At 44.5% G+C, this 26,195-nt stretch overlaps 1 protein-coding gene and 1 long non-coding RNA gene across 5 annotated transcripts; one reads left to right on the top strand and one right to left on the bottom strand.

The window, feature by feature from the left end:
* Positions 1-23,045, top strand: Mfsd1 (major facilitator superfamily domain containing 1). 4 transcript variants are annotated; one of them, XM_048424558.3, is made up of 16 exons: positions 3-212; positions 1,893-1,945; positions 2,816-2,928; positions 4,512-4,554; positions 6,296-6,363; positions 8,295-8,403; positions 8,917-9,019; positions 10,573-10,671; positions 11,408-11,519; positions 12,227-12,283; positions 12,606-12,762; positions 14,020-14,117; positions 15,919-16,031; positions 17,057-17,104; positions 17,749-17,806; positions 21,339-23,045. In XM_048424558.3, exons 1-16 carry the CDS (start codon positions 53-55, stop codon positions 21,340-21,342), a joined length of 1,395 nt encoding a protein of 464 aa, XP_048280515.3. In that variant the 5' UTR covers positions 3-52; the 3' UTR covers positions 21,343-23,045. The 4 variants fall into 4 exon arrangements, with proteins under 4 accessions (XP_048280518.3, XP_048280515.3, XP_048280516.3 ...); XM_048424559.3 differs by lacking the exon at positions 21,339-23,045 and having other exon boundaries at positions 17,749-17,810; XM_048424561.3 differs by lacking the exons at positions 2,816-2,928; positions 21,339-23,045 and having other exon boundaries at positions 1-212; positions 1,897-1,945; positions 17,749-17,810.
* LOC125393898 (uncharacterized) lies at positions 12,150-25,842 on the bottom strand. The gene is made up of 3 exons (XR_007230001.3): positions 25,614-25,842; positions 14,207-14,311; positions 12,150-13,743 (listed from the first exon to the last, which is right to left on the bottom strand). It is a non-coding gene; the product is annotated as an uncharacterized LOC125393898 (long non-coding RNA).
* Between the last annotated feature and the right edge of the window lie 353 nt (positions 25,843-26,195).

Here is a 26,195-nt window from a genome sequence, read left to right as displayed (position 1 = left end):
GCCGTCTCTCCAGCCTTGCTTTTGCTTCCCACTCGGTTCGGAGCTCAGGCCGATGGAGGAGGAGGATGAGGAGGCGCGGGCGCTGCTTGGGGACCGACCCGAGGGGGACAGCGCGGTCCGGGGCGCCCCGCGCGCTTTGCCCGCGCTCTGCGACCCCAGCCACCTGGCGCACCGGCTCGTGGTGCTCCTGCTGATGTGCTTCCTCGGCTTCGGTGAGCCCGGGAGGGCTAGGGAGGACGATCGAGGGATTCCGGGGTTCGAGTCCCTGGATCCGCTCTGCCGCCCGGGCGTGGGACCCCCCTCTATCCAGTGGTCGCGAGCGAGGGCTGGGGACAGAGCTGGCGACTTCCCAGAGTGCAGCCGTTTCCTCCCTGGGGACGGGGGTGAGCTGGAATCTCAGTTGTTTGCCCCGGAGCACTGTGCCCAGGAGACTTCTGAGCCGTGTTCAAATCCCTCTCCATCCCTTCCCCAGGCGACATCTCCCCACCCCACCGCGCGCGCATATCTTGGTGTTTCTTGAGCTCTCGCACCGGCTTTGGGTTCACTGTACCTTGCTGGCAGCCTAACACTAGGCGTCTTTTCTTACCTTTTCTGTGTGAAGCAGCCCTGCGGGACCCCACTTGTTTAGAGGGTTTTGGTTTCACTTAAGAAATCTGATCCTCGGAAAGCAGTTTCTTAAGATTCTGTTTAAAACATCTTTCCCTCCTGTGTTACAGTTTAAATTTACGCTGCAAGTGTCCGATTCGTAAATAGTCGATTGACTTGAAAGTGTTATTTTAGGGATCAGATTCAGAAATATGGGCTCCTGGTGTATAGCGGATACTTTTGGCTTTGGTTTCTTTGCAGTTTTTACACGCTGTTGACTAGCTTTTGGAACGATGGAACCCATTCCTTTGCTTTAAAACGTGGTGGTACTGAGCCAGGCGTGGTGGTGTACTTCTTTAATCCCGGTCCTGGGAGGCAGAGACAGGTGACTCTCTACTAGTTACAGACGATAGCCAGCGCTAGAGTGAGATCGTGTCTCAACAAACCAACCTTGGTATTGAATCTTACTAAAAACTAAACCAGGAACCAGAAGTTCTAGGTTTAGAATCAGCAACAAAGAAGCAAAGACAAAAACACTTGAAGATTCTGTCCCTACTCAAGCTGACAGCTTATTTTTGGTAGGTAGATTGGGCTAAGGGTTTGAGAAGCCAGAGTCCTTGCCCACCTTGGTACTGGTAACTTTGGGTGTCTGCAGTCAGTGTGGAAACGGGCAGTGTTATCTTGGGGCCTCCTCCACCCTGTCAGTCACAGTTGAGATACTTGTCCCGGTCATGGATAACACCTCTCTCCCTACTCGTGTTTCTAACTCCTCAAGAGACCGTGTTATATTTTCGTTTGATCCATTAGTCTCTCTGTTGTATTTTGTTTCTAGTACCGTATTCACGTCGTCATTGGCTCCTGGGTATTTTGTTTACAGGATCAGAATTTGTTTCGAATACTGGTTTGGTTTGAATAGTGGAAGTTAATTCTGCTTTCAGGAAAAGTGACGGCAGCTAACTTGCAACTGTAAAGAATGTGGAATTTTTAGTGTTTAGGAAAGGAAAATGAAGCTATGTCATGAATATATTAATACAGCAATAAGCATGGGAAGCATGAAGGAAACAGAGTAAAAACAGTGGATGTTAGGTTTCTGTTATTTGCTGGTTATGCACATTGCTCAATTGTGGAAGTTCTTCTGGATGGCAGATGAGGAAGTGTCTAAAAACGTTTCCATGGCGTGAGCAATAGTGTAAGCCTTAAACTCCCCAGCGTAGTTACTAATTAGGACTTGTAATTAGGCCTTGTATCTTGAAACTTCTGTGCAGACTTGATCATTGTGGCTGACACATGCGCTCTTTCTTCCCTAGGTAGCTACTTTTGCTATGACAGCCCTGCTGCCCTCCAGACTCAGGTTAAACGGGTGAGTTGATCTTCCACATTCTGTGCTGCTCTTTGTTTTGGAGCACTGACTTACGGATGCCGAGGTACCACGAGCTCTCGGGGTGCCCCATCGGAAATGGCCGCCTACTTTCCATGCTAGTGTTGTCAGCAAACCCACAAGCTGCAGGCTTTTTGGGATCATATTTGCTTCCCCAAAGAACTTACGGATGACACATATATGGCAGATAGTTTCATTCTTTAAGTGGATAATTGTAAGCTCTGTTCACAGTGTTGCTAAAAATGACAGTTTTTGTTGAGATTTTATACTCCCGCTGCCTACCCCTCTGGGATATGTGATTTCTGGATTGACTTTGTCCTTAGATAAGCTCTGTTATTTACTTTTATAGATGTGGGTACCGTTTGCTGAGTATTGTCCCTATCAGCATCCATAGTCTGGTTTTAAATTGTAAAAGTATATTTGATATTTGTTGTTTCTTGGTTACTTAGACCGTTGTTGTATGCATTTTCCTTTTTTTTAAGCCATTGAGCAGAGGGAAAGGGCACGGGTTGTCCTTCTGTGTTCTAGTAGGTGTTAAAGAGGACAAGGTCCATAAGACTGGGCAAAGATGATTCTTTTCTCTGTGGGAGGAATTCATAATGCAGGCAGAAATGAAGACATAAGGATGTAGGAGATAGAAAGAGACTGAGTTGTGCCCCATACCAGTGACTGGTCTAGGAATCCATGAGGCCCGATCTGTAGTATGTGGAGTTAAGCCGTACCCGCCTGTGACGGTTGTAGCTTCCCTAAAAGTCTCAAGGGACTTACCCTAGACAGCTGTAATCACTGTTTGTTTTGATTTGTTAATTGCTAAACCCGTTTGGAAAAAAGTTTTCTTTTCTTCCCGTATAGGACATGCAAGTGAATACCACGAAATTCATGCTGCTGTATGCCTGGTATTCTTGGCCCAATGTAGTCTTGTGTCTCTTGGGTGGCTTTTTGATAGACCGAATATTTGGAATACGGTAAGCTTGCAGAAAAAGTAATTTGTGGGCAAACTGGTGATTGGGAAAAATGTAGGAATGGGTTGACGTTTTTCTTTGAAGAACTCAATAGACTTGTGAAGTGACCGATGATGGACATGAGGTTTGTGCTCTGTTTTCAAAGATTTGTTTTTTGTCTCTAGACTTCATCCTTGAGGCTTGGTTGGTCAGTTAAGGTCTGGTCGAGTGAGTGCTGCTGATGGAGTAAGGTCATCCGTTTCTGGAAGTTAATTATGCTCTTAATTTGGGTCAGACGAGCCAGGTGTGAGTCATCTCACTGCCATTTGGTCAAAGTCCCTACTGTCCTAAGCTTCGGCTTCCTCATTGATTGCCAAGTAGGGTGACAGTTCCTGCCTGACAAGTGTCTACTGAGATGAAAGGAGAGCTGGAGATGTAAGGTCTTTGCACATAGGTAGAGAGGCATCCCTCAGCTCTGGTAAGACTTACGAATTTCCCGCTCTGTTTCTGCCTTTCGGTGGCCATTGAAGTTTTTATGGCCATGCATGTTAGAGGCTGAAGAGGAATAGTCCTGTCAGCTTTGTCACTTTGTCCCTTTCTCACTGGCTGTGAAGACTTGGTGAACACAGCTGGGAGTTCCCTCGGAAGGCAGAAGTGATGCTGCTCCTGTGGATTCAAATCGTGTCTGAGGGATTGTGTGTTGAAAGCACTCCCGTGTGCTTGGTTTGGGGTTTGCTTTTAAGAATCTTAAATAGTTAAGTACGAAGGAAATATTTTTGCTGGGTCCCAAGGGGTAGAAGTAGCTGAGTTTTCAGGGAAATGAATCCCACTTATTTGGAGGAGGAACTTGCTTTTTCATAGGGGTGATATATAAATCATCTGGGGACATTGAATTTTCCAGTTGTAGAGAACATTCAGCTGGTGGTGTGGTCATTTTACAAGGATTTTGAGTATTTTGATTTTTGTATTTTGAGAAATACAGTTGACTCTGATGACTTTTGAAGATGCTTCTCATTCTGCTATTTTAATTGAGCTGGTGAAATAAATATTGTTACTTAGACTAAAGTTGGACTTGGAACTCCATTACCTTGCCTAAGATTTGTCTTCTGGAAGTAGTATTTAGTTGTCAAGAATTATAGTCACTTAAATTATCTACTGTAGAACTTCCTAGAACCAATTCTAAACTCGTCAAATAGAGATTTATTTTATGCCGCTCGTGTCCAGATCCCCAGGAGCTGGGGGTGCAGGCAGCTGTGAGCTGCCTGACCTTGGGTCCTCTGCCCGAGCGATGTCTGCACTTAGCTGCTAAGCTGTATCACTAGCCCCCAGCTCTAAACCCTGAACAGAAGTTTATTAAAGAATTTCCATTTCTAAATGGCTTGATCCTGGGAGCGTTTTGAAGATTGCAACAATGATGTGTGTGAGCCCGGGCCGTCGCTAACCTCTGCAGTGCCATCAGAATGCTGGGGTTTTGAATTAGTGCCTGGCTTAGGAAAGCTGCAGGCGAGCATTCGTGTAGAGGCAAAGAAACCCGAACAGCTGGCTAGTCTAGGACTCCGTGGTCCCTGACAATAAGATGAAGAAATGACATTTTCTCTCTCACACAGATGGGGCACGGTTATATTCAGCAGCTTTGTTTGCGTCGGACAGGTAAGAAAGGTCAAAATATTTATTCATTCCTTGACAGTGACTTTGAAGTCTAATCTAATTCTCCAAGCAAAATATGTTTAATGAATGACCAGCTTGATTAATCAGGCCCACGAATGGCCACGTGGAATCATTTATTTTAAGCCTTTAATTACATTGTCTTAGTCTCTTACCTCATTGCTGTGACTGGCAGAAGCCACTTAGGAGGGATGAAGGTTTATTCTGGCCCACAGTTTGGGGGAAGGCATGTTGGCGGGAGTATGTAGCAGCTGGCCACACAGCATCTTATTGGGAACCTTAAAGGTTCACCCTCTAAGGATTCCTCAATAAGCTAAAGGAACTAAAATCTGAGGTTAAGATGTCTACTCACAGCACACTCTTTCTATCCATGTCTCTTTATTGTTATTTCTTTCTTGTTCTCCATTGTAATTCTTCTGTCTATAACTTCTCTGTCTCACCTTTAATTCCAACTCCAACTCTCTACTACATTTTCTTCTCTTCTATTTTTCGATCACTACTAATTTCTGGGATGCTTCTGCTCTTTTCTGTTCCAGCTCCTTTCTGTTCCCACTTGTGTTAACTCTCTTTGTTCCTACCCAGTTATAAAGACCCACAAAACCTTGCAGGCGTAGGTAACCAGGCAACCAATATAAACAGACGAGGGAAGTTTATGGCCCTTGGTCCATTAGCGTTTTTGTCAAATGTTAGCAAGCTTCATTGTTAGCAAACTCTTGAGCTTGTGCTTATCAGAGGCGCCAGTGGAGATTTGTCTTCCTCTGCATTGTGTAGATGGTTAATTATTTTTTCTGAGAGTAAGACTCATAGTTAATCTCCTGAACTAAAGTCATCAGTAGGTAGAGGTAAAGGTGAGGAGTTAGGAATCTTTTAATGCAAGGTTAGCTTTAGGTCATCACTTTCCTTGTCTATAAGTGAGGTGAAACCAAGGCATGCTTTTTTTTTTCTGTTTATGTGAGCAGCTGTGAATTATCAGCTTTAGACATGCAGTAATTCTGTGTCCTTGGACATCTGGGAATGCCTTAAATGGAGAGATTTTGCCTGGACCCTAAATGCTGACCAAATGCCTGCCAATAAAAAAAAAAAATACAGGAAGACAGACCTCTATGCTTCCGTAGGAGACAGGAGCAAAGACTTGAAAGTGGGAAGCAGGATTCTAGACTGTGACTGTCTCCAGACGTAGCTCAAATAGTGCTGAACTGTGGGAGACAAACCCCAGATTTGTAACAGAAGGGGGATAGTTACAGTGAGAAATCTTACAGCAAGAAGCAGGCACTTTATTCACAAGGTAATGATTCCAATATGCCCTGCATCTTGGTTTAAACCTCCAGCAAAGCTTTTGGCTCCGATGAGTCGCTTCCTGAACTGCTGGCTGAGTAGTTACTGTATAATGTGGCTTGTAGCCGTGCGTGCCACAGGGAGCAGAAAGTGAGGGAGGGTGCCCGCAGGGTGCCCGCCCAACTTGCTTTCTCCTTTTATGCTGCCCAGCTCATAGAATGGCGCCACCCATGTTTGGGTGGATATTTGCACGTGGGTTAACTTGATCTGGAAGATCCTCCCCGGTTATGCTGGAGGCTTGCCTCCTGGCCAGCATAAGTCCTGCTAAATGCATATTTTAATTTCTCAGATTTTCTAGTCTGGCTAATAAAATTAGTGTGAGAATAAGGGTTTGTTGTGTTACTCATCCCTTTCAAATGTCCTGAATTTATTTTTCTATTACTATTTACAGGTTATTTTTGCTCTGGGTGGAATAGTTAATGCGTTTTGGCTGATGGAGTTTGGGAGGTTTGTGTTTGGGTAAGTTATTCCATAATTTCATGTTATCTCAGCATGTTTATTAAGGATCTTTTTAATGCTAAGGATTAAAGCCAGGGCCTTCCTTATCCCAACCTATCCACTGACCCACACTAACTTGTCCTTTATTGAGGATTTAAAAGAAATACATCATTATCCCTTGTGAGGTATTTACTGCTCTAGAGCCGTGGAACCTGGGAGAATGTAGGCGTAAATGAGGCAGACTAAAGTCTCATGCAATAACTTTTTTCAGAGCATCAGACAGTTTACACTCAGAGGGTTCGGAGGAGTCACCCTCTGAGTAAAGTGTACGATCACAAGAATGAGCTGCAAATGATTGACAAGCCACATGTGGCCAAAACATGTTTTTCCATAGAGGCATCTAAACTAACAATAGCCAGTTGTACTGAAGTAAGCTCTCTCCTATCTGCCATTCCTGGGAGGTGCAGGAAAATAGTTCAAGAACATTTTCGTGTTTTTGAAGAAACTGAGGTCATAGGACTCTTGGTTTTTTGGAGTTTTCTCACAAGCGCTCAGAATTCTCCTCACATGACTCCATTCTTGGACCATGTTCCGACAGCGAGGAATTATTTCACATCCTTGAAATGTAGCTTAAATATGTAAGTGTGTTTCTTGGTTACTTGTTTGAACTGAGGCGCAGTGTTTTGAGTGATCGTGGTTAGCTGTAGAGTTTAGTATTATAAGCTTCTTCAGAAACAATGTTTTTCCTGATTGCATATAAGACAGATTTAATTCTCATTCACAAAAGTATGAACCATCAGTTTCTAGGTCGGTTACTCTGAGCGTCTTACTCTTCCTGAGTGAGTGGCGTATATGTCTTCCTGCTCACTGTTCAGGTGTCTTGAAAGTAGCGCGGTATCTCTAGGCTGACTGCCTCCACGAACACTTCAGTGTCTGCTACACAAACCTGTTCTGAGTCCAGCCTCCAGCTTCCTACCCTGAGGCATACAGTTGACAGAAGGAAGCCTTTTTTCAGAGGCACCAAGGGCACGTGGATAGACACGTGGTTTATCTCTGAAGGAAATAAAATGTATAGAAGGCTTTGAAAGATTCTGGAACAAAAATGTGGCTAAAAATGGCCACATGGGTGAAGTGAGAGTGTGGGAACTTATTGTAGACAAGGAGGAAGATACCTTTGGACTAGGACATAGCCATGGCAAGGCCTGTTTTAGGATGTGGAGGTGACATCTTTGAAATGGGTCTCTAGGGGTAGTGATAAACATGTGGAGCTAAGTGGAAGAACATTATAACTCAAGAAGTAGAAGAATGTTGATTCTGCAAGAGCTTTGCATATTGGTCTGAAAAGTGAGATTTCAGTTTTACAAAATGTGAGCACAGGACACTCTCCCCTCTCAGTGTTTTGTGTAGGACAGATGGTGTAGAGGTCAGGTTCCTTTTGTTGCGTGTCATGATCGGGAACTCAGCTTGTCGCATCATCCCAAAACGCCACAATAGAAGACAGTCATCACATTTTGTTTACAGTTTGTGGCAGGTGGAGTATGTGGGTAGGCTGTCTGTGTCCTAATGTCTGGGATCTCTGCTGCAGAGATTCATTGAAGGCCAGAGGCTGGAATCACCTGGAGCTTGTTGTTTTACATATTGGGTTCCTTTAAAAGCCGTTTGTTTTCAAGTGGTACCTCTTGTGTGGGTTGCTTTCGTGTAGCATGGGAATGGTTACCGTTTGTGCAAAGTAATTTAGGACTCCAGCTGTGAGTGCTGGGCTGAAATGGCCGATGCCATCTTTGGGATGCTTATGACCACACAGTATTCATTCACTGTGTCTTCTTGGCTGGAGCCCCCCAGCCTACCGCCATTCAGGAGGGAGCGGAAGTCCTACTTCCTGGGGGCAGGAGTGTTGAAATTGCTGACTGGGGTTTCTTTCAAAGCTGTGACTTTTCTTCCTCCACATTTAGAATTGGAGGAGAGTCCTTAGCAGTTGCCCAGAATACATACGCCGTGAGTTGGTTTAAAGGCAAAGAATTAAACCTGGTGTTTGGACTCCAACTCAGCATGGCCAGAATTGTAAGTATGGCGCCAGACCTCGTGAGGCCCAATAGGAAGCAGGCTCCAGTCTCCTGTCTCCTCAGAGCTGTGTTATTAGGCATACACGGAAGATAATCTGGATTAGATCGAGGTGGGAAGACACACCTTTAATCCAGATCCTCTGAGGCAGAAGACCCACCTCTAACCTGGGCAACACCTTCTGCTGGAAGTCTATATAAGGACCCGGGAAAAGGAAGCCTTTGCTCTTTGCCCGCTTGCTCACTCCTTGCTTTCAAGCCCATTTCTTCACTGGCATTGGAGCCTACTTCTTTGTAGAGCACTTTTGAGGCAGGGTGCCAAAACCAGTGAAAAATTAGACAAGCTATAATTGGTTACATGGGTGTTGTGATCTGGACTCGATCTAATCCAGGTTATTTTCTGTGTAATGTGGACTCTAGTTACACTTACCTTTACTGAGATACCATAAGTAAATAAGCAAACCTTCCCCCAAGAGTGTAATAATTGAGAATATGTTGTGTTTTCCTTCCTCAGGGAAGCACAGTGAACATGAACCTCATGGGATGGCTGTATACTAAGATTGAGACTTCACTGGGCTCGGCTGGCCACCTGACCCTGGGAGTGACACTCATGATTGGTGAGTGAATCCTTCTGTCCCATGTCTTGTCCTCTGAAGGCCTGCCGTAGGAGATACTGTGCCAAAGGAGAAAGAACTCTAGACTCAGTGCTGACACTGTGGTTATGGGTTGTGATTTTGCCTCCATAGTTTACTAGTTCTTCTGGTTGGAAATAGTCATGTACCTTGTTTCTTCTTTAACTGGCACTTCTGAAGGGGGACCTGATTTTCCCATGTGTACCTCAGTGCTTTTGTTGTATATTGTATGTTCAAAGAGACTGTGTGTGTGAAGTGAGGTCAGCCAGGGAGTATGTCCAGGTGAGCTCACAGTCTTGAACAGCAGGAGGAAGCTGGGATCCTTTCACGCAGGCCCAGCGAGGCCACTAGAGAGAAGTAGCATGGCGTGGTGGGAAGTCCACGTAGTTGAAAGCCGGAAACCTGGGATCATTCTTTGCTGCCATTACTAGTGGTCTTTGTGGGTCTTTGCATACTGGGGGGGTACCTCTTGTCTCTTGGTTCGCTGACCTAGTCCCGCAGTGCCAGTTGCCGAATATGAAGGTCTGTGTGTACCTGTCAGCCTGCTCTGCACAGATCTCAGACTGTGACGAGCCCCGGGTGTCACTGGCTTCCCACAGTGGCTTGTGGAGCAGTGAGGGGCAGCTTGGTTTCGCATGTCTTCTTTTCCTTGTAATTACTTGACGCACACAGCGGTTAAAGAGGTAGTGGGGGCGAGGCTAACGGGAATCTATCTCAAGGCTGCTTTTTCCCACACCCTCCTTCTCAGTTGCTTTGTCTTAGTTAGTTATTTTTACTGTCATTGCTCTTCAGCATTCCATTGAGTTTTCTCCACATGCAGAATTTTAAAGAATTTCAAAGGTAGAAAAGAAATTGGCCGTCATCAAATCAAAGCCTTTCATTTTTTTACCTGAGGAATTGAGCCTTAGAGAGGCCAAGTTTGTGTCCAAAGCCATCACCTTGTCAGTGGGTGGCAGGGGCAGAACCCATGTCTACTGGGTCCCCTTACAACACGTTCTTTGATTTGGAACATACATAGTGTGCTGCTCAGCTGGAAATTCCTCCCCCCTCTTCCTGTGATATATGTATGTGTTCGTGTTGTTCTGTCCACATGTGCATACGGGTGAACATGTTACATGTGTGTGGAGGCCAGAGGTCAGTGGTAGATGTCTTCCACCGTCACTCCCCACCTGAGGTTCTGAGACAAGGTCTCTCACTGAAGTTACTCAGTTAGACTGGCTGCCAGTGAGCTCCGAGGATCTCCTGTCTTCACCTTCCTGTAGCAGCCATCCGCTCTCTCCAGTCTCTGCAAGCCCAGGCTGTTTTGTTCCAGCATTTTCTTTCTAGTTTCCAACCTTCTGTTGAGCCATACTGTGCTAAAAGTGACCCCTGCTTGCCGGCTGTCCTCCGCTCTGTCCCTCTTGTGTGTGTGTTTGGCGTTGGTCTGCTTTTCTTAGCCCTAACTCTATTTCCCCTTCTCAGTGGCCACACTGCTGCTTTGTGTAGGTGTAGCTTTCCCCAGCTTTTGAGCTTTTCTAAAATTTCTCTCCTTTATTTAGGGGGTGTAACGTGCATTCTTTCACTACTCTGTGCCTTGGTCCTTGCCTATTTGGATCGGAGAGCAGAGAAAATCCTTCATAAAGAGCAAGGAAAAACAGGTACGTCAGCCTGGAAGAAGCGTGGGATGGAGGACATGGAAAATAATCCAGATCAGACCAAATCAAACCGAATTAGAAAAAGCCCAGGCTTAATGGATACTAACACTCCCAGGTGACCTTCCAGGCCCTCAGAGAGGAGATGGGAAGGAAGACCTACCGGAAAGGACATGTTTGTTCTGGGGGTGGGGGGAGGCAGTTTAAATACCCTGTGGGAGTGGTCTTGAGCATCTCTGGGGAGGGGTCACTTTTCGGCAGACTTTCTCAGAGGTGGAGTCTGGACTGAGGCAACTCCCAGGGGAGGGGATTTGGGATGGAACCTCCACCTGAACATTGCAGACTCTCTGGATATAGGATGCCGGGGGCTGAGGTGATGCTTCTAACTAACAGGCACCTTTAAAGCATCTTTACAGTGGCATAACCAGAGTACAGTGCTGTGGTGCTGAATGTTTGTATTTTCAGATTCATTTCTGCTTATCTAAATTTTTGTATGTATTCCTCCGTTTAAACGTTTTGACAGACCGTACATTCTTGATTCTGTTTTCATATTAGTAAAATGATTTTTGTTCCCATAGACTGGAACAACTGTACCTTCTGTTTTTTCCTATTACTTGAAAGTTATCTCAGAGATGCTATTTGTGGAATTTTCCAGGAAAATGTTCAATTATGTGAATAAAAATGATGGCCATAGATGAAAGGTCCTGAGGTTTATGAAATAGTATGTCTTCCCTTTCTCAAGGTGAAGTCGTTAAGCTGACTGACATAAAGGACTTCTCCTTGCCCCTGTGGCTGATCTTCCTCATCTGTGTCTGCTACTACGCAGCGGTGTTCCCATTCATCGGCCTGGGCAAGTGAGTACCCTCCAGCCGCCCGCCCGCCCGCCTGTAAGTTATAGCGAGAGCTGAGTCACGTCGACGAATGGGTACTTTCTGTAGTTAGGTTGTCTACTCTGGACACGGTGTATATTTAGACTACTTATGTTCTGGGATACAGTGGGCATTGACGGCTCCCGGCTTAGCTTTGTTTTAATACTTTCATTATTCTCTTGAAGAAATCCTTTAAAATTTTCTTTCGTTCTTGGATCAGGAGGCTGCTTACTATGAATGGAAGTTGTGCCTTGGTGCCTGGCCACTTAGGGTTAATCCTGCCAGACTTAGGATCAGGATTCAAGGCAGGTTCTTGCTTGCTTCGTTTGCTTCTTGCCTCCTTCGTTGGCTGTTGCGGTGTGAGAATGCAAATGTGTTTGCAGGAATTGTGTTTTTATGTCCTTATAACCTTTAAAACCACGTAGTCACAGTGACAAGAACTCTATTGCACAGTAAAGGACTGGGCCGTTCTGCTGTTACTTTGTTGTTCTGAGACGTGTGGGCAGGCATAGCTGAGTCAGGGAAGGAGTCCCATGAGTCCTTGAGCTACCTGACTGATAAAAGATAACAGTGGGAGAATATTATCAGGAAAGGAAAGCCCACTGGACATTAGAGTTATTTTTTAACTTGTCTTTATTTCATGAAGCAAAAGTAGTTCTCCTAATGTGCACACTTTTCTTTTTTAATTTTAGAGTTTTTTTCATAGAGAAATTTGGATTTTCTCCCCAGTCAGCAAGTGCAATTAACAGGTATTTGGTATAATTCCGTACGTTCTTGTTGCATGTGATATTTGGGGTATTCATAAGCAGAGGCTGTGCCTGAGAGGCCAGAAAAGTTGTGTGACCCCAGACCCCCCAACACTGCAGACCCCAGTCCCAGCGACTTGACTTTGCATTAAGGGGCGGGGGGCGGGGGGGGGAACCAAAACAAAAGAATTCTCCTTGGTTTTTCTCTTTCTCTTTTCTGGCGGTCATTTGAGAAGAGTGCTGAATTAACAAGCTGGACTTGCTTAGTCTGCTGGTTGTAGCGATGCTATGTGGCCTTCTGTTAATTCCTGTGCTCTCTGGGCAGTATCGTGTATGTCATATCAGCTCCCATGTCCCCAGTATTCGGACTCCTGGTTGACAAAACTGGGAAGAACATCATCTGGGTCCTGTGTGCAGTAGCTACCACTCTCCTGTCCCACATGATGCTGGCCTTCACCTTCTGGAACCCATGGATCGCTATGGTAATTAGCGGGGGATGGTCAGGGCTTCAGAGCTCAGGGATGCTTGGTGTGCCTGGCAAACCCAACTGGCAGTGCCAAGGGTTGATGATAATTTTGACAAAGTAAATACTTTTATTTTTTATAAAAGGATTATCAATTATTAATGCATATGGGTTTTCATCTGGCTTATTTAGTAGAGAGCCGCCAAAGCTGAAGTAGAATTTGAAACAAAATAGTCAAATGACTAGAAAACTAATTCCATTTATTTTTCTGAGCCACATTAAAATAAGTCATTTCATTAAAAGTGACCAACCTTTTGGCCCAGTAGCCATTCTTCTGCCTCTGATTCTTAGTAGGAATAAAGGTGACAGAAAGTCCATGAAGGTTTTGCCGTCTTCTTGGTGTCCGTTTTCAGAGTACAGGCTGGAGTGCTGTGTGTCTTTCCGTTCTCACTGGAGCACCCTGGGCCTCAGTGGGCAGTTCCACAGAAGTCTCCCACACGGACGTCCAGGTCCTAAGGAGAGGAGCGCTGCCCTGGAGGCTTTGCACAGGGGACGTCTTAGGTTACGATGCTCAGGGACTCCTTCCTCATTTGTAACTGTGCCAGGAATGCACGGATGTGTTCGTTTTCCTTGCTAATGTTGGGTGTCAGCATTATTTTCTTATTTACCAGTTTGATAGGTACATGTAATACTTAATTTAAATTCAAATCATGCTTTTTCTTCTTTTTGAGACATACTCTTGCTCTATATAGCTAAAGTTATCTCCAAATTCACTATGTAGACTCGACCGGCCTTGCACTCAGAGTTCCACATCTGCAGGACTGTTGCCGTCATATTTGACAAATTCCTTTTTTTTTTTTTTAATTGCGGAAAGGGCCTTGTCACATAGCGTCTAACAGATGGTGATGACAGCTGGATCCCTGCTCTGCTTTTCAGTTCAGAATTGGTCTTACATGGGCAGCAGTAGAATAACACCACTCTGCTGCCTTGATTATTTCATCTGTTATTAAGGAAAATCAGGTAAAAATCATGCCAGAAACATGGTTAGGAACTTCTTGGGAATTATCTGTGCTCTTGACTACACAGTGGCCCAGACAGTTTATACATACAATTGAAAATGTTTAAGACAGTGCCGAGCACTGAGAGAGGCCCAAGTGTTTCAAATTTTAGTCTAATTACAGTAAAACATATTTACATTTTCATTTAGCTAGTATGTGACTTTACTCATGTTTATCAAGGAAAATCACACACTGTATCCTTCTGCCCTGCTGTCCAGTGTCTCCTGGGACTCTCCTACTCCTTGCTCGCCTGTGCTCTGTGGCCAATGGTGGCATTCGTAGTTCCGGAACACCAGCTGGGAACTGCGTATGGGTTGTAAGTACTGCATTTTCATTGCCTGTCACACACACTGCCTTCCGCTGTGTCGGTTATCATGATGCTCTGTGTGTCCTAACTATACTTACGCTCAGAGTTCTGGGACAGCGCTGACCTGCGGGTGACTGGAAACGTCAGTTGGTCCGTTGTAAGCAGCTGTTGTGGTGTTTCTGGTCGTTTTCCCTAATCTTGATCTGAGGAAAACAACCCAATAGAGAAGGTTTAGTTTAGTTCCTGGTTTTAGAGGTTTCAATCCATAATTCTTAAACTCCATTGATTCTAGGCTAGTGGTGAGGCAGATCCCTCACGGCAGCCTGTAAGCAGGTGCACACACACACACACACACACACACACACACCCTACACCTATTCTGAGGCCTTTCTTCCTGTATTACTCAGGGCTCTCTAGAGTAACAGAATTCATGGAATACATCTCTCTATGTAGAAAGGGACTTGTGGAGTGGCTTACAGGCAGCAGCCCAGCTAGTTCCAACAATGGCTGACTATGAATGCCAAGTCCAAGAATCCAGTAGCTGTTCAATCCATGAGGCTGGATGTCTCAGCTGGTCTTCAGTGTACTCTGGATTCTGAAGATGTAGGCTTAAATGCCAGTGAAGAAATAGTCTTGCTAGGGAGCCGAGACCAGGCAGGCAAGGAGCGGAAGCTTCCTTCTTCCATGTCCTTCTAGAGGCTTCCAGCAGAAGGCGAGCTCAGATTAGAGGTGGGTCTTTCCACCTCAAAGGTCTGGATTAAAGGTATCTTCCTAACTCAAAGATCCAGGTTAGAGGTGGACCTTACTTCAAATTAGGCAAAATTCCCTCATGGTGTGTCCCTCTGTTTCTGTTTTTTTTTTTTTTTTATTATGTGTACAGCATTCCTTCCATGTATGCTTGCACGCCAGAAGAGGGCACCAGACCTCATTACAGATGGTTGTGAGCCACCATGTGGTTGCTGGGAATTGAACTCAGGACCTGTGGAAGAGCAGTCAGTGCTTTTAACCTCTGAGCCATCTCTCCAGCCCCCCTGTTTCTGGGTTTTATAATTCCAGATGTGGTCAAGCTGACAACCAAGAGTAGCCATCACAGGTCCTTTTATTTTCGTCAGGCCCCCAGCCTATGGGTGGTGCTTACCCATGTCCAGGGTTTCCCACTGAAGTCCTTCCTCCAGACATGACCAACAGACATACCCAGAAGAGTTCTTTTCTGTTGGGTGCTCCTCGGTCCAGGCGGACACAGTTAGTTACACTTGGCCATCCAGCGAGGGAAGCCCCTAGCAAGACAGCTGGCGGAAGCTAAAACCCATAGGAGCCATGGCCACTCCTGTCCATCTGAGCTCTGCTCAGTGGGAGGGTAATCCGTATCCCAGGCCCCCAAAGGCAAAGGGGGGTGCCTGCTCGGTGACTGCTGTGCAGGCAGCTTTCTCCCTTTCCTTCATCAGGTAGGCGTTTCAGACTTCCCTTGCCTTGGAGCCAATGGTTGAATATCAGGAACAGTCCCAGTGAAACCCCAAATCTGCTGGGAGTGGTGGTGCACACCTTTAATCCCAGTGCTCTGGAGTCAGAGCCTGGTGGATCTTTATGAGTTCGGGGCAGGCTTGGTCTGCAGAGTGAGTTCCAGGCCAGCCAGGGCTACTTAGCTGCCTTGTCTCCAAAACCCAAAATCTATCCATGTGCTCCTTGCCTGAGAGTCTTTCGTAACACTTGTAATGTGTGGTCTGTGATACTAATACTAATAATGAAGTTAGTCTGTGTATGAAGACTCTGGAGAATGAAATGATTTTTTTTTTTAATCCCAAAATCCTAGCATGCAATCCATTCAGAACCTCGGGCTGGCCGTCATTTCCATCCTTGCTGGCATGATACTGGATTCTCGGGGATACTTGCTCTTGGAGGTTTTCTTCATTGCCTGTGTTTCTTGTGAGTGTGCCATGTGGCAGCATTTGATTTCTTATGATACAGAGTAAAACGTGCAGATTTTCACAGTTGGGTTTGCCATATCATCTAAAGGAAGGTAAACAGTTTATGTGCCTCAGCAAGTAAGGGCAAGCAGCCAAGCTCCACCGTGGGGGCTCTGAATTGGCTCCGGGTGGGAAGTTAAGGGTGACATTTTCATTTGCTCCTTTGTAAAGGCACATGGTGTCGTCAGATGAGAAATCCCTGCAAGGCCTACTCCTGTGGAGTGACAAACTGGCCAGGAGCTGGCTGGAGTTCTGGGGCGAGAAGTGAGGAAGGAGAGAGAGAGAGAGAAAGAGAGAGAGAGAGAGAGAGAGAGAGAGAGAGAGATAGGGAGAGAGAGGGAGCTCGCACATGTGTGTGCTTGTGTATGTGTGTGTGTGGGTGGGGTGTTGGCTCCCTCCTTCCTGTGAGGTGTCAGCCGTTCACTGGCTGAGTCATCCCTGAGCTAAGAGCAGTGATTCCCTGTAGGGAAAACGCTGCCGCACTTGAGAGCTTTCAGAAACAAAGACCTGTGTTTTTAAAATACCAATTGTCTTAGGGTTTCTGTAGCTGTGAAAAGACACCATGACCATGGCAACCCTTATAAAAGAAAGCATCTAGTTGGGGGTGGCTTACAGTTCAGAGTTTAGTCCATTATCATGGTGGGAAGTATGACCACACGGAGGCAGGGGTGGTGGAGAGGTAGCTGAGAGTTCTACGTCTTGATCCCTGAGCAACAGGAAATGAACTGTCCCACACTGGGCATAACTTGTGCATATATGAGACCTCAAAGCCAACTGCACAATGACACACTTCCACAACAAGGGCACACCCACTCCAACAAGGCCACACCTCCTAATAGTGCCACTCTTTATAGGCCAAGTGTTGAAAAACATGAGTATGTGAAGACCATATAGTCAAACCCCTGCACCCAGGAAGAGAAATTTGGTTTATGCGTTAATTCTGATTACAGACGTGTTGCTTACAAGGTGCCTTGTGTTTTCCAGTGTCACTTTTAGCTGTGGTCGGCCTGTATTTGGTGAACCGTGCCCGAGGTAAGCAGCTCTCGTGATTTCTCCTTCATCTCTGGTGGATCTTCCCAAGGGCTGGGCCTTTACTTAGTGATTTCATGTTTATAATCACACATTCTGAACCTCCCCTCTATCAAAATTGCTGTTATGCCTTTTTGTCTCTAGTAAGATCAGTGTTTCATAATATAAAATCTCAGGTGTATATTAGCAAAAAATCCCTAAACCCCTCATAATCTCATTTCTAAAAATAAAAAGTAAATTAATTTCCACTTTAAGGTTGAGTATTTTTGGTTTAGAATGAGAAATAGCAGATTTTTGACTAGTCCATACTAGTATGCGTTAGTGTATTTTTTATAAGAATTTGATGTCTATTAATCTTTCTAATTGCTTGTCCCTAAAAGGCATGCTATACTTAAGAGAATATAACACAAAAAATTTTAATTTCTTTTAATTTTTCTTAATTTTCAGTGATACTGACATTTAACAGTGTTTCAGTTAAAAAACCTGAAGCAAAATATAACTTCAAGCTTAAATATACAAAGCTAAAATTAAAGTGTGATTATATATTTTTCATTTTGTCTTTCATAACTTTTCATGCAAATATTTATGTGTATGATTACATTTGAATTACTCGTGTTGCTTAAAATGTCTACTCATTTACATTTTAGGTGGGAATCTAAATTATTCTGCAAAACAAAGGGAAGAATTAAAACTTTCTCATACCGAGTGAGTACTGAAAGGGAAACATTGTATCTGGAAAACTTTAGCTGTGAGCATTTCATTTCAAGTTAGGTTTGGACTTTAAAGATATCAGTTGTTTTCTTGATTATTAAGAGCTAACGGGTCTGGAAATAGCAATACAAAATTCTTAGGTATTTCAGAAAATTTAAGATGAATATCAAGGCTTAAATGCGAGAATGAAAAGAAAGTGGGCTTGTGGCCTGCTGTCTGGACTGTGCCCTTACGTTCTCTCAGTCCGCCCCGTTAAAGTAGGTAAGGTAACTTTTGGTCTTGCCCTGTGTCCTACTCCATCCTGTTTCTGGGATAAAATGCTCTGGGCAAGAGCAGCTCGGGGAGGAAACTGTTCATTCCAGGTCACAGTCTCCTCTCATCCATCATCGAGAGAGGTGGGGGCAGGAGCCTGAAGCAGGGTGCTGCCTGCTGGCTCCCTCTCACTGGCTTGTGCTTGCCTGCCTTTCTTGTAACGCCCGTGGCCGCCTGTGTTGGCATGATGCAGTCCCATGGTGCACTGGACTGCGTCAAGTAGCAGTCAAGACAGTGCCCACAGATATGCCCACAGGCCAGTCTTGTCTGGCAGTTCTTCGGTTTAAATAGCATGTGTATTACATTATGTCCCTGGTGACTCTACTATGTCCAGTTGATATCCTAATATCAGTATGCTGTTTGCTTTTTTCAGATTTCTTCTTAACAGATTAAAGACTGTAGTAAGGGGTTATATTATTTTTTATAAATATGTGTTAAAACATGGTAATTCTGTGTCCTGTTATTTTTAAAGATTTTAGCCACTAAACTTATGATTTAAAGATTTATTGCAAATATGCATATCACCTGATGTTCAGTTTTTGTGACTTGAATAGGTTGGAGTCTGGGGTAACAGCCTGTGTCTTTTAGAGCAGGGTGGTGCTCTTGTTTTTCATGTTGAACTGAAGTGAAAGGCTGCAGAGCTGGCTCAGTGACTGAAAGTGTGCACCGTTCTTACAGAGGGCCAGCGGTCAGTTTCCAGGGCCCATGTTTGTAGTGTGTGGGCCAGCTTGTTGGGGTTTCTGTCCCACCCAGTACCCCAACAAGCCAGCAAGTCCCAAGGAAAATCACACGGAGTCTACATCAGGTTATAAACTGATTGGCCCATTAGGTCAGGCTTCTTGTTAACTCTTATAACTTATATTAACCCATTATTCTCATCTATGTTAGCCATAATGGCTCTGTACCTTTCTCAGCTGGGCAAGTTACATGCTGTCTCTTCAGTGATCTGCGCAGGAGTGGCAGAGGAACCTCTCTGCTTCCCAGAATTCTCCTGTTCTCATTGCATCACCTCTACTTCCTGTCTGGTTTTCCCACCTATACTGCCTGCCTGGCCAATCAGCGTTTTATTAAAATATGATTGACAGAATACAGATAATTCTCCTGCACCATTTCCCTCCTTTTCTTTTTTTTTTTTAAACAAAGAAAAATACCCATAGTCCATTTGTTGGGAATGTGGGCGTAGTATTTCAGGCTACTTCCTGCTGGTTGGGGGCGCTGATGATCTTATGGGGACCTAAAGAAAATTTAGAGTCCTGACTGGAGTATCCTGTGAGTCTCGATCATCTCAGGAGACAGTCTTGAATCTGTTTTGGATGTAGAATTTAGACATCTAGGCCATCTGTTCCTGTCAGAGATTTTTCAGGTGGCCTCCCTTGATCAAAACTGATTTTTCTTAATTCAGAATGAATCCATAGCCTCTCATTTTCTGTGGAAACAAAAGCAAAATCTCTTCTCCAAAGTAACATACCTTTTGACTTCAGTTTTGAAGCCAAGGTATTTTCAAAATGTCTATCTTGGGTTAGTTCAGCAGCATTTATAAGCAAATGTCTTTTGGTGACTGTTGCTCCTTCCTCAGCATTCAAACAATTAAAAGAGAGCATAATAACACACAGTATCAAGATTCTCTGTGTATTTTCCATCTTTATGCGGCTTTATTTTACTTCTATTTCTTTTATTTTTACTTTTACTTTTTGAGACAGGCTCTCTGTATATCTTTGTCCTGGAATAACACTGTAGACCAGGCTGTCTTTGAACTCACAGAGATCCTCCTGTCTCTGCCTCCCCAGTGCTGGGATTAAAGGTGTATGCTACCACACCTTGAACTCACAGAGATCTGTCTCTGCCTCCCAGGCATTGGGATTAAAGGCATGTACTACCACACCTTGAGGTCACAGAGGTCAATATGCCTCTGCCTCCCAGGCATTGGGATTAAAGGTGTGTACCACCACACCCAACTACTCTCTTTCTTTCCTTTTAACTTTAAGAACTTTAACTTTTAGCCTGCATATACACACTGTAAACCATTTAGAGGTTTTCTTCCTCTTTGAATCTCTCTTTACTGTATATTTTTCTTTTTCTGACCATATGAGTCTTTAATTTACTAAGCAATATGGAGAGCTGTGGCTTTGACGGCTAGATCCAGCTCATTCCTTAGCTTTTCAGCCTCAAGGCTGAGGTACCAGCCAGAGCTGTGTTCACTGCCACAACTCTATGGCGTTTCAAGGTCCTTGCCAGCAAGCAAGCTGCAGCATTCTGCTCACAGACCACACTCAGTCGGACTGCCTGCCTGAAAGAGTCAGAGTTTGCTCTGGCAGGACAGCCCAGATAGCCGGCATTTTAAAACAGTGCAGCTTTTTTCCTGCTACGGCTGAAAACCGAAAAGCATGCATTCAGCTTTTGATCAACACCGTAAGTGTTTCGTGGCAGGACCTCTTAATGAGCTGCAGGGTTTTGCAGCTAAAGCTGAGTCAGGAAACCTCTCTTAGACGAGAGCATTTGCTTGCCTCTAGCAAGCAGAGTAGACCCGAGAAGTTGCTGCTACCAAGAAAACATGCTTTACTCTATTCTTTCCCAAGCTTTCTCAAGCTTTCTGTGGATTCAGTTATCCACGTGGGCGCCATCTGTAGTGTGTGGGCCAGCTTGTTGGGGTTTCTGTCCCGCCCAGTACCCCAACAAGCCAGCAAGTCCCAAGGAAAATCACACGGAGTCTACATCAGGTTATAAACTGATTGGCCCATTAGGTCAGGCTTCTTGTTAACTCTTATAACTTATATTAACCCATTATTCTCATCTATGTTAGCCATAATGGCTCTGTACCTTTCTCAGCTGGGCAAGTTACATGCTGTCTCTTCAGTGATCTGCGCAGGAGTGGCAGAGGAACCTCTCTGCTTCCCAGAATTCTCCTGTTCTCATTGCATCACCTCTACTTCCTGTCTGGTTTTCCCACCTATACTGCCTGCCTGGCCAATCAGCGTTTTATTAAAATATGATTGACAGAATACAGATAATTCTCCTGCACCACATGTTGGGTATCTCACCAGCTCCAGGGGACCCAGGAGCCTCTTCTGTGGCCATCTGCACACATGTGCACCCCACTCCACCCCAACAGAATGATAATGTTTTACACTCTGTGTCTCACAAAGTTACAATTTTCATTTTGAAAACTGCATGAAGCTTCCTTCTTTTTGGTAATTTCTTGTATTCTGTTTTGCAGATAGCACTCTGAAATGACTGTCTTGAGAACGGGCAGCGTGCATCTCTGATTGGAAACCTTCATGAAGATTTTTTCCTTCTTTTTTTTTTTCTCTTTTTACAAAAGAGTTATTTAGAAAAATAGTAGAGTGGAAAATATATTTATATTTCAAATATACCTACAAAAAGTGTGTTCTTGTAGACCACTTTAGCCTGTGGTTTTTGTAGCATGAGTTACTAAAGAATTCTAATCAAAGGGAACACTTAGAAAATTGGTCTGGAACGTTCAACGAGATTTAAGAAGGACCAGACGTAATGGTCGGTCTGCATATTCTATTGGGGTAGTTTTTAGTACGTGCATTTTCAGGATGAACATTTTCTATGTATTATAAAAGGGAAAAGAAATATGAGGGATGGTAGAGAAGGCTATTACATATAGAATAAATGACATTTTCACAGGTGCTTGCGTCTCATAGAGAATGCTGTGCGATTGCTTCATCTTCTCTACTAGGAAATTGAGTGTCATTAAATGCTGGCTGCTGAGCAGCAAACCTTTGGAGGGTTTTGTTTCTATCAGGGACGTGATTTGTAACACAAACTTTCTGAAGCACCTGCCCCCCCCCCCAAAAAAAAGACAATAAAAGTGTCCTTTTTGTCCTTTGTGATGGCGACCTGCATACATGGGTACATAGAATCAGTGCAAAAATTATTCTTTATGTCTTCCTTATTTTTTTAAAACATTCCAACACTGATTTTACTTTTCCCGGGGAAGATAATCTCCAAAAATCAAAGCTGCAAAAAAAGTGTCCTAGGTACAGTCTCATTGAATGATTACACGTGGTGCGAAGCGTCATATGCTTAACGCTTGGGCACCAAGGGGCTGCGGAGGTGGCGCCTAAGAACGTTCACTGCTCTTCAAGAGGACCCCAGTTCAGTTCCCAGCAGCCACATGGGGCAGCTCACTGTCACCTGTAACTCCAGCTCCAAGGGATCCAGCACATTCTTCTGACCTCCTTGGGCTCTTGCACACGTGAGAGCACACATGTGTGTGAGCACGCACAAATACAATAATAATCTTCTAAAATTGCAGAATCTGAACAGACATTCATTTTCTTTTCGATTTAGCATCTATTATGGCTTTATTCGACTTAGTTTTGAGGCTTTGACTACCTGTGGCTGTTGTAGCACACACCAAGTATGATGTCCCTACTGTGTGTGCTGCCTGGCTCCCACATGCTGGCCTTGCCCTTTCCCCTGTGTCCACACACGAGCTGTAGAAAGCCTTGATGTATTTGTAAACGGGTTGTGCTCCTGCTCCTGCTCCTCTCACAGGCTTCGCCCCTTGCCTAGCGTGTGTTCTCTAGTGCACACTCTAACCTGGTTTCCTCTGATTTAAACAGAAGCCTTAGCTCCTAGCCCAGAACCTTCCTCCGTACAGAAACTCCTCCAGACCACTCAGGCCATATACAATCCGTGATGGCTATGAACTTTGAAAGCCTCCTCCTCTGCCTTTTTAGCTCCCCTCAGTTTGTGAAGAATTGGTGTTGGTGTGGGTTTGGAATGCATGGTTTCCTCCTCAGATTGTCAGCTCCATGAGAGCAGGGACACTGTCTGGTTTGTTAGTGAATGTATCCATCGTGCCTAGCACAGTGTATGTACAAAACTTCCCTTCCTTCCTTCCTTCCTTTTTTTTTTAAATGGTATGTAAAATAAAAAGTAATTGGAATAACCTGTTTGGAGTATAAATGACAGTTCAAATAAAAAGCCCCCCAAAGGGTTGGTGGGCTGCATGCCTTCTGGCTTAGAAATCTTATATTTAATATGTACCCTAAGGAAACCACTGGGCCATCTTTTGGGTTTTATAATGGTCTGACAGGGAGCCATTCACATATGAAAGTTTAAAGGTTGTTTTCATGATATTGAGGAGTGAGCCCAGGCGGGGTCGTGCTTGTGCTAAACTAGTGTGAGGAGTAGTTCCAGGTCCCAAGCTTTGGGAAATACAATCTGTGGAGATTAGAGACAGCTCCGGGGTAGAGTTCATCCCATTATAGTACCGCAAGGACACAGTTCACAAGCTACCCAAGAACTGCTCCAGCCTACCCACCAGCTGGTTGTGACTGCTGGAGGGTGTCATTTAGCCTCTTAACATTGTACCCATCTCACAAGCACAAGTGAGAGTTTTCATGGGAGGTGCGGCACCCATGACTACTCAGCCAGAAGGCGCACCCACTACAGACCAAACCATTGCACCGAAATCCAGCTTGGTCAGCCAATGAGTTGTCCTCCCTCCCTCCCTTCCTCTTGCCTCCCTCCCTCCCTCCCTCCCTCCCTCCCTCCCTCCCTCTTTCCCTACATCACTCCCTCTGTCCTTCTGAGACACAGTTTTGCTACGTAGCCTTGACTAACTTGGAACTTGCTATGTAGACTGTATTGGGCTCTTAGTTCAGATTTCTGCTGGGATTAAAGGTGGGTGCCATCACACCCCAAGAACCAATGGGTATTTTATTGGTACTACAGGTGCAGGAATGACTCAAACGTGGTTGCATCACACATATGAACTCAGGCTGTGGCAACAAATACAGGGCCTGCACAGATTCAAGCCAGAGGAGGGAAAATGTACATCCGCTCCTACCTCGAACCAAGAAGCTGTCTGCAGTTGGTACCTGCTGGCAAAGGAAAAACTAGCTTTCTCTAATGGTGTCTCACTGGGGATATTAGCCACACTTCAGGGTTGGTTAACACAAAATGAACTCATTAGTATTTTTGTAGACTTTTTCTCTGATTTTGTTTTGTTTAGACGTTCTGTAGACTTTTTCTCTGATTTTGTTTTGTTTAGACGTTCTTTGCCTATTATTGGTCTTTTGCTTGTATATTCTTGTTTCTGATTCCCCCCCCCCCCGCCCACCTGTATTCCATTTGTTTGTTTGTTTGTGTGAGGGCCTGTAGTAGGAGGCTGCTAGTTCGTTTTCTGGCTACCGAGACCTGAAATAGTCACAGAAACTATATTAATTACAACACTGCTTGGCCAATGACTTAGACATGTTCCTGACTAACTCTTATATCTTAAATCAAGCCATTTCTATTTATGTATCACTACAAGGCTGTGGCCTACTGGTAAGCATCTCTTTCAGCAGCTACATGATGTCTCTTTGGCTTTGTCTACTTTCCCTCTCTATTTCTGAATTTTCTGCCTGGCTATATTCTGCCCTGCTATAGGCACAAAGTAGTTTCTTTATTAACCAATGGTAATAAAACATATACACAGCATACAGAGGGGAATCCCATATCACCTCTCCCTTTCTGTCTAAATAAAAAGGAAGGTTTTTAACTTTAATATAGTAAACTTACATATAACAAAACAGTTATCAATTACAGTTACAATATTTACATCTACTTTATCTTTTATCAAAACTTAGGAAAACTATAATTATAACTATCTATTCTTCAACTCCATCAAAGACTCCAGAAGGATATATTACCTAAGTAAACAGGAAGTGCATTGTAAGCAACTTTCAAAACTCTAGAATTGACAGAGACATCTCGCTGCCTGGACAGTCACCCAAAGTTCTGTAACATTGGGGCATCCATCTCCAGCCTATAGACCCACAATATCTGGCAGACTTTCCCATGAAGCAGGAAATTTCAAAGACAGTTCAGCCTATATTGGCAGTTTGTCTTCTGTGTCCTGCAGAATGTCTGAAAGACTCACTCTTTCATGTGGCAGGAAGCCTGAAGGACTGCTTCACCTTCTTTAGGCAACTTAAAGGGTACAGTAAAATGACCAAGCTAGAATGCTCTATACATAGGTATCAAGAAAGGTTATTGGACATCAGAGTGCCCAGGCTATCTCTTGGGGACGGGGTGGACAGAAAGAAGCAAAATTTTGGAAAATAAGCGGATTTTAAATGACATCACGGTGAGGATTTTTGAGTGGATACAGGCTGAACTGGGAACTAGGTGCCCTTGCCCAAGGTGGTGGACCCTGGGGCAGGTTAACAGAGGTTCCTGGTGAACAGAAACCTGTCTTAAGAGATTCCTGAGGGGTGCTGAATTTAGGCTTCTATTTACCCAGTCAGAGTCCCTCTGTTCAGGACATTGTCACTGCTGTTTTGGGGTGCCCGATTTGGACCTAACTTTTAAAAAGAGGAAAGGGTCATGGACTTGGTTGGATGGAGTGGTAGGGAAGATATGGGACGAGCTGCGGCAGGGGAAACACGTGGTCAAAATAGATTGCATGAAAAGAGCTTCGAGTGGGCTGCATTATCCAAAGGCCCACCCTACACAGCCAAGGACTTACAAAATTGCTTTCTTGAGATCCTGCACAGCTTCCAGGTAGCTAGCTCCGCAGTCCAGAGAAGTTTGCAGCCCGGAGCTCTGCACAGCCCGCAGAGAGCTCCAAAGTCCAGAGAGGTCTGTACTTGGCGGGTAGTTCTTCTCCTCCAGCAGCTGTTTAACGCTTCAGTAACTTAGGGAGGGGTCTTCTGGTAATTCAGTAAATAAACTCCAGCTCTCTCAGACAGAAGGTCTGCTTTATAAGTCACAGAAATTCCTCTCCTGGAGGGAATGTTTCAAAAGAAACTTATACATAATAACAGCATGCTTAAAGTAGAATTTTAAGTAGCCACTAAGTGCTTTTGTAGGGATCATGCTTGATCGTATTATTTGGATTCTGCCATTACTATAAGTACAAACAAATGCGTGTGGAGGCGTACTACACCAATGTCTCTGGGGGATTGCTTTTCCGGCTCACGTTTTCAAGTTTTATTTATTTATTTTTACAATAAATATGTGAAAAAAAGCTTTAAAACCCACAAAGAACCCAATCACTGTCAAGCTTGAGTCACATTGTTTGAAGAGGGTGACTTTTGCAAAAAAGAAC

Source organism: Myodes glareolus, chromosome 20 (genome assembly GCF_982192425.1).
Source record: "Myodes glareolus chromosome 20, mMyoGla1.1, whole genome shotgun sequence".
Classification (NCBI taxonomy): Eukaryota; Metazoa; Chordata; class Mammalia; order Rodentia; family Cricetidae; genus Myodes; species Myodes glareolus.
Note: the sequence above shows the minus strand (reverse complement) of the source record. Positions and strands in the feature narration are given on the sequence as shown.